This window comes from Heterodontus francisci, chromosome 10 (assembly GCF_036365525.1).
Source record: "Heterodontus francisci isolate sHetFra1 chromosome 10, sHetFra1.hap1, whole genome shotgun sequence".
NCBI lineage: Eukaryota > Metazoa > Chordata > Chondrichthyes > Heterodontiformes > Heterodontidae > Heterodontus > Heterodontus francisci.
The window spans coordinates 28,981,637-28,993,990 of record NC_090380.1 but is presented as its reverse complement, the minus strand read 5'-3'; the positions used below and the strand labels follow the sequence as shown (position 1 = coordinate 28,993,990).

General features: G+C 45.7%; 1 protein-coding gene across 10 annotated transcripts in view; it reads left to right on the top strand.

Moving 5' to 3' along the window:
- LOC137374372 (putative claudin-24) overlaps positions 1 to 12,354 on the top strand; it is a 149,227-nt gene that overhangs the window by 85,409 nt on the left and 51,464 nt on the right. For 2 of the 10 annotated variants that reach the window (XM_068040360.1, XM_068040351.1), the window contains exon 1: positions 8,650 to 8,801. The exons of 6 other annotated variants lie outside the window; for them this stretch is intronic. Coding sequence is in view for 1 of the 4 variants with exons in the window: in XM_068040349.1 (XP_067896450.1) it covers positions 8,538 to 8,643 (106 nt within the window). In the remaining 3 variants the exon portion in view is untranslated. 2 more of the 10 variants (XM_068040349.1, XM_068040354.1) reach the window with 2 other exon arrangements.

Below are 12,354 nucleotides of genomic sequence, written 5' to 3'. Positions count from 1 at the left end.
CACAAATTGAATATGGGGTAAATTTTAACATAGAGGAATATACAGGTTTGTTGTGGGTGGGGGTTAAAATCGGGGAAATTACAAGGTGTCGGGAAGCTGGCTCCAACCCACCAACTTCCCCATTTAACTTAAGCGCATTAGGATGTGTGCACACAACCCTCTCAGGAGAGGTGGCATGCCAATTAACATACATTAATTGCTCAATCAGAGCAACATTTACACAGACCTTTGAGTAAACGTCAGGTCCACCGGTTTCCTGGGCTTCCTGAAACTCACCAGTGAAAACAAGGCGAGAACATAGTTGAGGGTCTGAATCAATTTTAGGGACATATGGAAAGAAGTACTCAATACTCGCAGCTGCTTTCTTGCCTGCTAGTGCAGTGTTTCTCAAACTGGGATTAGCAGATCCCTGGGGGTCTGCAACACAGGGCTGGTCTTACAGGTGGATAAGATGGGCAACCACCTAGAGCACTGCGGTAAAGAGTAAGCAAATGAGTGGTGGCCTCAGGCTCTTCCCCTGCTCCTCTAGTGCTCTCCCATGCTCCTGCTCTCTCTGTGTGCTCTGCTCCCACAGTGCTTCTGCTCTCCTCATGCTCTCTCCGTGCTCCAGCTCTCTCAATGCTCTGTTCTCCTCGGGCTCCTCCGCTGTCTAGGCTCTTGCACTCTCCAGCCTCCTGTGGACTCTGGGCTACTGCGGTCTCCAGGCTCCTGCATTCTCCAGGCTCCGTCCCCTCGGGCTCCTGCGCTCTCCCTGCTCTGTCACCTCGGGCTCCTACACTCTCCGGGCTCCTGCAGTCTCTAAGGGCTCCTGCTCTTTCCATGCTCTGTTCCCCTCAGCAACCTGCTGTCTCCAGGCTTCTGCACTCTCTCGGCCCCTGCGTTCTCTGGGCTCTGCTCCCTCCATTCTGCTGCTTTCTCCATGCTGTACTGCCCCAGTGTTCCAGCTCTGCCTCTGCTCCCCAAGTGCTTTCTCCATTGTTTGTTCTCCTTGGGCTTGTGTTCTCTGTGGGCTCCTGCCAAGGATAGACAGACTGCAGTGAGAAGCAGGCACATCCATCTCATTGATATCAATATGTTAATACCTGTTTTCTGAAAAGCATTATTAAAACACTTTATATGCAGCATTTTCATATTATGAGTACTATCTCGTATTACAATTTAGGTGGGTGGGTCCTTGATTACTAATTCATTTGAAAAAGAGTCCTTTAACCAAAAAGGTTTGGGAACCACTGTGTTGGTGAGAAAAGGTGTTCACAGTACTTTTACTGAATGTAGACTTTCTGCACTTTAGGGGTTTGTTCTATTGCATCAGGATAGCTGGTGCTTTGGGTGCCTTAGATTGGACCTCAGTTCAGTAACAACATGACCAGCAGCAGAAGCAGCATCAGCAGCATCACCAGCAGCCTGCTAGTAGTCACAACGTATAGTTGCACAGGCGAGAAGGGAAGAGCTGAGAGAAGGCAGCAGAAGAGAAGGAAGCAGCTGAGAAAGGAGAAGCAGAGAGGGGAGCAACAGAGAGGGGAGCAACAGAGAGGGGAGCAGATGAGAGGGGAGCAGCTGAGAGGGGAGCAGCTGAGAGGGGAGCAGATGAGAGGGGAGCAGCTGAGAGGGGAGCAGCTGAGAGGGGAGCAGCTGAGAGGGGGGCAACAGAGAGGGAGCAGATGAGAGGGGAGCAGCTGAGAGGGGAGCAGATGAGAGGGGAGCAGCTGAGAGGGGAGCAGCTGAGAGGGGAGCAGCTGAGAGGGGAGCAGATGAGAGGGGAGCAGCTGAGAGGGGAGCAGATGAGAGGGGAGCAGCTGAGAGGGGAGCAGCTGAGAGGGGAGCAGCTGAGAGGGGAGCAGCTGAGAGGGGAGCAGCTGAGAGGGGAGCAGATGAGAGGGGAGCAGATGAGAGGGGAGCAGATGAGAGGGGAGCAGCTGAGGTGTGCGGCTCACAGGAAGCACTACCCACAAAATAGGGTCTACAAACAGAGTCTAAGTTTCTTTGACATGTCTAAACAGCTGATGTCTCAGGAGCCTCCGGGTGTCACAGCAGTTGGTGCAGACATCTGCAGCCTCCTAGATGAAGACCTGCTCCTAGTGGTTCCACGCATTGCCAGTTCTGTCAAAGTCACCACTGCCCTTAGCTTTATTGCCTCTTGATGCTTCCAGGGATTTGCCAGAGACATATTCAGGATCTTCCAACCAGCTGCCCAGAAATGCATAAGACAGATGACTGATACTTGCCTGCCAGGACCAGCTATCATGTGAACTTTGCCTGTAGTGAGGTCAGTCAGAATGAGTGGGTGCCCAGGTTTGTGTCTCTTGCTGGCTTCTCACAGGTGCAGGGAGTCATTGACTATACATTAGGCAATTAAGGTATCCATAGATCACCCATGAGTGTTCATCAACCACAATGGCTTCTACTCCATCAATCTGCAGCTGGTGTGCAAACAAAGATATTTTGACAAGTGTATGCAACAGTCCCTGACTTCTTTGGACCTGCAATCACATTTAAGGAGTAGCTACTAGGATGCAAGGGATTACCCACTTCAAACCTGTTGTTATGACACAAATAAAAAACACAACTAATGAAGCACATTAGCACGGCCATGACTGCTATATCAGCACCAGATGTGTGACTGAACAGGCCATCGGCATACTGAAGATGCACTTCAGGTGCTTCGATAGATCTGGAGGTGCCTTTCAGTAGGCAATACCTGGTGTGAGCAGAGGTAGAGATAAGGTGATCAGATCCCTGCTCTGAATGCTGAGATGCTCTTGGTCAACATCCTCTGTGTTTTAAGGCCCATGAGGGCCCTGCCAAAGAATACTTCAGCTGCACCTGTGCAGAGGCAGACTCGGCCTTAGGGACACAAGGTCACATATCGGGTACTGATTGAGGTGGGCACAATGGATGAGAAGTGTAAGCATTTTGCGTAGATAGCCCACTTCCGTGTCCCCGTTCACCATCATTCTTTTCATGGCCCAGCCTCATTTCACTCCATCCACTGTGTTGGAGAGCACTTTGATGCAGATCAGTGTGGCACTGTAAAGCCAAGGTTTAAGGTATCTGCCAACCTATTTAATGTGGCTGACATGTTGGCATTCAGAGTGTGCCCAGCGGTGGTCAAGTTGTGGATGGATTCACTTGATTGGAGCGTTTGATGTTCCGGAGAACTGGCCACTTTATCCATGGAGGAAAACATCTCATTGGTGGTGAATGGGATTGGCAGGGCTGTCAGTGCATTGCACCTTATTTGCTGCTGCTGAATGATTCTCCTTTTCATAGATGGCCCCTCGAGATACAGCATCTGTGGGCAGCTGAGCAGCTGCTTGGAGAGGGCTGTGCCCACTGATGTGAACTCTCCATTGTTGTCCCTGCCACCACATGCTCTTGCTGACTTGTGAAGTATGAGTCACCAGGTTAAAGTCTGCAAGGTCACACTGAAGTGCAAGTATCTGAACTGCTGCATGGTAGCCATGACTCCTGTGACCGTGCATCCTCAAAGGATTCATTTCCTCTGAAGATGTGTCATCCCCAACCTCCAGTGACAACTGCTGCAAGCGTGAAGGCCCTGTTGGAGATAAAAGACATGAATGAGTACTGACAAGGTAAGAATGCTGCAAGTTATCATATGAAGATGATCATATCTCTCTTGAAACCAAGTCAGCCTGACTGATTGCCATATGAATTGTGAGTGGCTGATATTTAATTGTGTCACCAGGAAGCTGGAACTGCCCGTCTCTGATATCAGGGATGCCGAAATGCCATTGATCTCCAGTGCCACCTCCTCTGGAGTTGTTGGTGGTGAGATAGCTGGAGGACCACCTCTGGTTCTCCCCCTCTCCCCTTGTGTTCTGTGCTCTCCTCTCCTGCAACAAGGGAAAGAACAGCCCTATGAGTGAGTGTAATGGCATGTGGTCACCCGATGGTGAAGGTGACTATCAGGAGGAGGCGTGAAATTGCAGAAAGGTGATGGGGAGTGGCAGTGGTGGGTGGATAGAAGGAGATGTGCAGAAGTGCATAGACAGAAAAGGATGGGTGCATCTACAAAGTAAGTGTGTGAAGAGTGATGTGATGGGGTAGGCCCGAGAAGGCAGAGTGAGGGGGGTTGGGGTGATGTGCACAGTGATGTGCAGGATGTAGGTGAATGCACCACTATACTCACCTCTCCTGACCTGGTTAGGTCATTAGACCACTTCCTGCACTGCATCCAGGAGCGCAAAATTAGGCTTCTGCTGTTCACTTCCTGGGCAACCTCAAAATATGCCTTCTTCGGCCGGAGGTTTCTTCCTCCCATTGCTGGGGAATAGTATGTTCTTCCAGCTCCTCAAAGGCCCCAGCAGCACATCAAGAGAGGCATCAGTGATCCGGGGAACAGCCTTCTAACGTCTTGAATCCATTCTTCCTCATCTCTTGTTTCCAAATCCAGCTACTTCAAATTGCATCATTGGATTGGCCCTTTAAATACTGGAGTTGAGATCACATCATACGAACATAAGAATTAGAAGCAGGAGTAGGCCACTAGGCCCTTCGAGCCTGCTCTGCCATTCAATAGGTTCATGGCTAAACTGATTACTCCACATTTCCACCTACCCTCCATAACCTTCCACCCCCTTGCTTATCAAGAATCTATCAACATTTGCCTTAAAAATATTCAAAGACTCTGCTTCTTTTGAGGAAGAGAATTCCAAAGACTCATGACCCTCTGAGAGAAAAAATTTCTCCTCTCTGTCTTCAATGGGCGAACCCTTATTTTTAAACAGTGACCCCTAGTTCGAGATTCTCCCACAAGGAGAAACATCCTTTCCACATCCACCTGTCAAGACCCCTCAGGATCTTATATGTTTCAATCAAGTCGCCTCTTACTCTTCTAAATTCCAGCAGATACAAGCCTAGCCTGTCCAATCTTTCCTTGTAAGAAAGCCCACCCATTCCAGATATTAGTCTAGTAAACCTTCTATGTACTGCCTCCAACGCATTTACATCCTTCCTTAAATAAGGAGATCATTACTGTACACCGTACTCCAGATGTGGTCTCACCAATGCCCTGTATAGCTGGAGCACAACCTCCCTACTTTTGTATTCAATTCCCCTCGCAATAAACGATAACATTCTATTAGCTTTCCTAATTACTTGCTGTACCTGCATACTAACCTTTTGCGATTCATGCACTAGGACACCCAGATCCCTCTGCATCTCAGAGCTCTACAATCTCTCACCATCTAAATAATATGCTTGCTATTCTTCCTGCCAAAGTAGACAATTTCACACTTTCCCACATGATACTCCATTTTCCAGGTCTTTGCCCACTCACTTAACTTATCTATATCCCTATGTAGCCTCCTTATGTCCTCTTCACAAGTTACTTTCTTATCTTTGTGTCATCAGCAAATTTAGCAACCATACCTTCAGTCCCTTCATCTAAGTCATTTATATAAATTGTAAAAAGTTGAGGCCCCAGCACAGATCCCTGTGGCACACCACTTGTTACATCTTGCAAACCAGAAAATGACCCATTTATGCCGACTCTCTGTTTCCTGTTAGCTAGCCAATCTTCTATCCATGCCAATATGTTATCCCCTAAACCATGAGATTTTATGTTCTGCAATAATTTTTGATGTGGCACCTTATCAAATGCCTTCTGGAAATCTAAGTACAAACATCCACCAGTTCCCCGTCCTCATCAAACCTGCTGCTGCTGATTAGACAGCAAACCCTGAAGTAAAATGATAATGATGTGTCTGAGTTAAAAAGCCACCGATAGGCATGTTGAACAGAGTTACGGGTTTCCCATGCAATATTCGGCCCGCCTTCTCCCAGCATGTCTGCCAATTGATATCCAGGCTAGTTGTGTCTAGTTTCTACCTGGCAAGAAAAAAAAGAGATACATCCAAGCACTGGAGCAGAGTAGAGAAGAACCACGAGGCTGATTACTAGTGTCAGGTCTGAGTAATGAGACAGGATTGGAAAGACTCAGGCTTCTCAGCCAAGGAATGAAGCATCTGACTGATGATGTTTGTTCAGGAAATATGAATCTGGAATATTACTTTAAATTAAATTGTAAAAATAGAACTAGAGGACATAGATTCAAACTAGTAAAAGCTGATTTTAGGACTAATATCAGGAAAGTCTTCTTCAGAGAAAGAGTGATCAACATGTAGAATAAACCTCCAGAGAGAGGAATGAGGCAAAAACACAGGATCATTTAGGAAAATAAGGAAATAGAAGCATAGGAATTGGTAGATGTCAAAAGGCCATCTAGATCACCACTTACTATCCTGGTGATTGCATTATCTAATAGAAATATAGTTCAGAAAGCAATTGGATGCTACATTGGAGGGGGTGGGGTATTAGGTTTTCTCTGAATGGATGAATTAAGATTGGGTAAATGTCCTTCTTCATCTGTAGCTATCTTGTGAAGTGCCTGTCAATGGGTTGTAATATCTGAGGTCAACGGTAGGTAGATGATCACACATACATGGACTCCGATGTAACCGAGGTATTCCTTTTCAATTATAGCACCAAACCCGCAATGTTTGCTTTAGGCTCCTAGCCCATGTGTGTGTCATTGAATGGAAATACTTCCATCCATTATATGGGATGCTACACTTTACCTTCACTCAGCAATCATCTCATAGAATCTCTCAGCATAGAAGGAAGCCATTCAACTCATCGTGCCTGTGCTAGCTCTTTGTATGAGCTAGCCAGTTAGTCCCACTCACCCACTCTTTTCCCAAACGTTTTCACTTGGACAAAATGTTCTCACTGTATCTGTGTGTCCAGCAGAACTTTTAATATTGAATGATTTTTGTTGGATAGGGAAAGCAACCATTTCTCCTGACTTAAAATGTAGTTTAAATCTGATTTTTACGTGGACATTTGGGCTGAATGGTATGTGAGGAGTTTAGACCTCGTAAATTCTATACCACTTTATTCAGACTTATGAAAGGAAAATGTGTATTTGAACATGATTCATTAGAATTGCTGTTACCTTGTTTCTGTACTGTCAGCCAGTGTGTATCCTCTTTATGCCAATTAACAGTTTAAATCATGAAAGAATACTTCATTTATAGAAACAGTTTAGACTGTTTTTTGTTCTGTGATTATTGAGGTTTATAATGCCCAGTAGAACATAGGATGCCAGCAAGGGCACTATTAGATTAGGAAGAGAAGGAAGGAAGATATTAATGACATAGAGGAGGGGGCAGAGTGTAATATATCCAAATTTGCTGATGATACAAAAATAGGTGGGAGGGCATGTTGTGATGAGGATATAAGGAATCAGCAAGGGGATATAGATAGGTTGAGTGAGTGGGCAAAAACTTGGCAGATGGAGTTGAATGTAGGAAAGTGTGAGGTCATGCACTTTGGTAGGAAGAATCAAAAGGCAGACTATTATTTAAATAGAGAGAGACTTCAAAAAAGTGCAGCACAGAGGGATCTTGGTGTTCTTGTGCATGAAACACAAAAAGTTATATGCAGGTGCAGCAAGTAATTAAGAAAGCAAAAGGAATTTTGGCCTTTATTGAGTTTTAAAATAGAGAAGTCTTGTTACAACTGTACAGGGTGTTGGTGAGGCAGCACCTGGAGTACTGTGTACAGTTTTGGTCCCCATATTTAAGAAAGGATATACTGGCATTGGAGGCAGTTCAAAAGAGATTCACTAGGCTGATTCCTGGGATGAAGGGGTTGACTTATCAAGAACGGCTAAACAGGTTAGGCCTTTATTCATTAGAGTTTAGAAGAATGAGGGGTGATCTTGTTGAAACGTACAAGATTCTGAGGGGGCTTGACAGGGTAGTTGTTGAGAAGATGTTTCCACTAGTGGGGGAATCTCGAACTAGGGGACATAGTTACAGAATAAGGGGACACTCATTTAAAACTGAGATGCAAAGGAATTTCTTCTCTCAAGGGGTCATGAATGTCTGGAATTCTCTACCCCAGAGAGTTGAGGAGGCTAGATCACTGAAAGTATTTAAAGAGGAGGCAGATAGACTTTTGAAATATTGGGAGTTGAGGGCTGAGGAGCTGGCATGAAAGAGGAGTTGAGGTGTGGGGCAAGTCAGCCATGATCTTATTGAATGGTGGGGCAGGCTTGAGGGGCCAACTGGCCTACTCCTGCTCCTATTTCTTATGTTGCTCTGTTCTTATCAGCCAGCTTCCCATTCCTGTTCAATAGCTTACTAGTGATCTCTACCGACAGGTAATTCTGTGGATATCGGGTAAGGAGAGGATCAGGCTCCACTGTGATGCCCCCACAATGGTCAAACAGTTTGCCAACACTTCAGCCACACACATGATGAATGGCAACTTGGCCTCCATGGATATGTATCCAAGCCAGGAAGCCCTTACTTCGAGGATAGGAGGAGGGAAGGGGAGAAACGAAGGAGCAAAAAGATGAAAGGACCAGCACTGGCACATGCTGGGCCTCCTATTATCAATGAAGACTTATGGCAAGCATAGTTTTCATTATGAACTTATATGTTCCAATTTTCTTTCTTTAAATGGACAGAAAAAGAGTGGTGGCTACACAACAGGCACACTTGTGTTGGATGTTCAAGACATCTTCAGGTATACTACCTCTGTGCCAGGGACACAAGGCCAGAAAAATAACTTCAGAAATCACCTTGTCAACACTCAAAAGTGGTACCATAAATGGTAAAGTTTCAGCTTTCATGTACCTGTGTCTACTGCTGCAAGCAGCACCTCTCACCTCTCCTTGTTGTTGGATCAACTCTCAGATGAGCAGATGTAAATGTTTTGAAACAGAAGCAACATTCTGCATGCAGTTGGCCAAATACTGCAAGTTGTTGGAGGTACTAATTTAGATTTTAATAAACAAATGACAGTTTAAGTAGATTAGAACTTCCCAGGAGGTTTAACTTCCGCTGTGCATAAAAACTCATGTACACATGTGTGTTAGGGAGCAGTTATTCTTTGATTTAGCATTAATTGGGAAGGTGTCATCAATTGCCTATACTATACTTCTAAACTTGCTCTTGGAGGTCATTATTTCTATTACCTCTTAACACAATAAGCCACCATTAACAACCTTTTGCTTACTTTGCAAATGAAGCGGAATGTACAAATTTATTCAGGATATGCTTCATTCCCACAGTGAGTTAATTTCTCTCATTGAAAGCTGGCAAAGGGAGCTACAGTATAGGAGACATGGATAATGGAGAAGCGTTTCTCTGAACTCTGTAGCTTGCATGTAACATTGAAGCTAGATACCTTAGAGGAAGAACAGCAGAAACAGCACGAGTCAATGACCCAGGAGGTTCAGGGCTATACGAGAGAAACTTTCAGGCATCAGTGGCACCCAAAATGACAAAAAGGCTTTCAATGTGCTATGAAAGTGAACCTTAGTGAAAAACGCTATGTAACAAAGTTGGGCCTCAATCTAAGACCTGTGTCAACACCTAGAAACCAAGGAGGACTTGAACCTGGATGACACACTCAGCAGAAGTGAAAATGACTCAACTGTGGGGTCATGCAGCGAGGCAATATGGGTGGAGTTCAGGAATAGGAAGGGTGCAGTCACGATGTTGGGGGTTTACTACAGGCCTCCCAACAGCCAGCGGGAGATAGAGCAGCAGATATGTAGACAGATTTTGGAAAGATGTAAAGGTAACAGGGTTGTAGTGGTGGGTGATTTTAACTTCCCCTATATTGACTGGGGCTCACTTAGTGCTAGGGGCTTGGATGGGGCAGAATTTGTAAGGAGCATCCAGGAGGGCTTCTTGAAACAATATGTAGATAGTCCAACTAGGGATGGGGCCGTACTAGACCTGGTATTGGGGAATGAGCCCGGCCAGGTGGTTCAAATTTCAGTAGGGCAGCATTTCGGGAACAGTGACCATAGTTCCGTAAGTTTTAAGGTACTTGTGGATAAGGATAAGAGTAGTCCTCGGGTGAAGGTGCTAAATTGGGGGAAGGCTAATTATAACAATATTAGGCAGGAACTGAAGAATTTAGATTGGGGGCGGCTGTTTGAGGGTAAATCAACATCTGACATCTGGGAGTCTTTCAAATGTCAGTTGATTAGCATCCAGGACCAGCATGTTCCTGTGAGGAAGAAGGATAAGTTTGGCAAGTTTCGGGAACCTTGGCTAACGCGGGATATTGTGAGCCTCGTCAAAAAGAAAAAGGAAGCATTCGTAAGGGCTGGAAGGCTAGGAACAGACGAATCCCTTGAGGAATATAAAGACAGTAGGCAGGAACTTAAGCAAGGAGTCAGGAGGGCTAAAAGGGGTCATGAAAAGTCATTGGCAAACAGGATTAAGGAAAATCTCAAGGCTTTTTATACGTATATAAAGAGCAAGAGGGTAACCAGGGAAAGGGTTGGCCCACTCAAGGACAGAGAAGGGAATCTATGTGGGGAGGCAGAGGAAATGGGCGAGGTACTAAATGAGTACTTTGCATCAGTATTCACCAAGGAGAAGGACTTGGTTGATGATGAGCACAGGGAAGGGAGTGTAGATAGTCTCAGTCATCTCATTATCAAAAAGGAGGAGGTGTTGGGTGTCTTGCAAAGAATTAAGGTAGATAAGTCCCCAGGGCCTGATGGGATCTACCCCAGAATACTGAGGTAGGTAAAGGAAGAAATTGCTTGGGCCTTGACAGAAATCTTTGCATCCTCATTGGCTACAGGTGAGGTCCCAGAGGACTGGAGAATAGCCAATGTTGTTCCTTTGTTTAAGAAGGGTAGCAAGGATAATCTAGGAAATTATAGGCCGGTGAGCCTTACGTCAGTGGTAGGGAAATTATTAGAGAGGATTCTTCGGGACAGGATTTACTCCCATTTGGAAACAAATGGACTTATTAGCGAGAGGCAGCATGGTTTTGTGAAGGGGAGGTCGTGTCTCACTAATTTGATTGAGTTTTTTGAGGAAGTGACAAAGATGATTGATGAAGGAAGGGCAGTGGATGTTATCTATATGGACTTCAGTAAAGCCTTTGACAAGGTCCCTCATGGCAGACTGATACAAAAGGTGAAGTCACATGGGATCAGAGGGGAGCTGGCAAGATGGATACAGAACTGGCTCAGTCATAGAAGACAGAGGGCAGCAGTGGAAGGGTGCTTTTCTGAATGGAGGGATGTGACTAGTGGTGTTCCACAGGGATCAGTGCTTGGACCTTTGCTCTTTGTAGTATATATAATTGATTTGGAGGAAAATGTAGCTGGTCTGATTAGTAAGTTTGTGGACAAAACAAAGGTTGGTGGAGTTGCGGATAGTGATGAGGATTGTCAGAGGATACAGCAGGATATAGATCGGTTGGAGACTTGGGTGGAGAAATGGCAGATGGACTTTGATCCAGACAAATGTGAGGTAATGCATTTTGGAAGGTCTAATGCAGGTGGGAGGTATACAGTAAATGGCAGAACCCTTAGGAGTATTGACAGACAGAGAGATCTGGGCCTACAGGTCCACAGGTCACTGAAAGTGGCAATGCAGGTGGATAAGGTAGTCAAGAAGGCATACGGCATGCTTGCCTTCATCGGTCGGGGCATAGAGTATAAAAGTAGGCAAGTCATGCTGCAGCTGTACTGAACTTTAGTTAGGCCATACTTAGAATATTGCGTGCAATTCTGGTCGCCACACTACCAAAAGGACGTGGAGGCTTTGGAGAGGGTACAGAAGAGGTTTACCAGGATGTTGCCTGGTCTGGAGGGCATTAGCTATGAGGAGAGGTTGGATAAACTCGGATTGTTTTCACTGGAACGACGGAGGTGGAGGGGCGACATGATAGAGGTTTACAAAGTTATAAGCGGCATGGACAGAGTGGATAGTCAGAAGTTTTTTCCCAGGGTGGAAGAGTCAGTTACTAGGGGACGTAGGTTTAAGGTGAGAGAGGCAAAGTTTAGAGGGGATGTGCGAGGCAAGTTCTTTACACAGAGGGTGGTGAGTGCCTGGAACTTGTTGCCGGGGAGGTGGTGGAAGCAGGTACCATCGAGACGTTTAAGAGGCATCTTGACAAATATATGAATAGGATGGGAATAGAGGGATATGAACCCCGGAAGTGCAGAAGGTTTTAGTTTCGGCAGGCATCAAGATCGGCGCAGGCTTGAAGGGCCAAATAGCCTGTTCCTGTGCTGTACTGTTCTTCGTTCTTTCTTGCCAACCCCCACCACGCTTCACCTATAGGAAAGGGGAGTAGATGAAAGACTCCCCCATTCCCCTTCCCCAATAGGAATTTGAGATGAAGTGCAAGTGCGGCAGAGACTTGGTGGATCCAAGTTTTGCCCCCTTCTCGAAGCTATGGGCAGTCTTCCCCACTTCCATCCTCTCACTCTGCCAGAATTTTGAGCCCATAGTTTTCCTTTGCAAACATACGTTTGTAGATTTGTATTTTTCATATCTATCC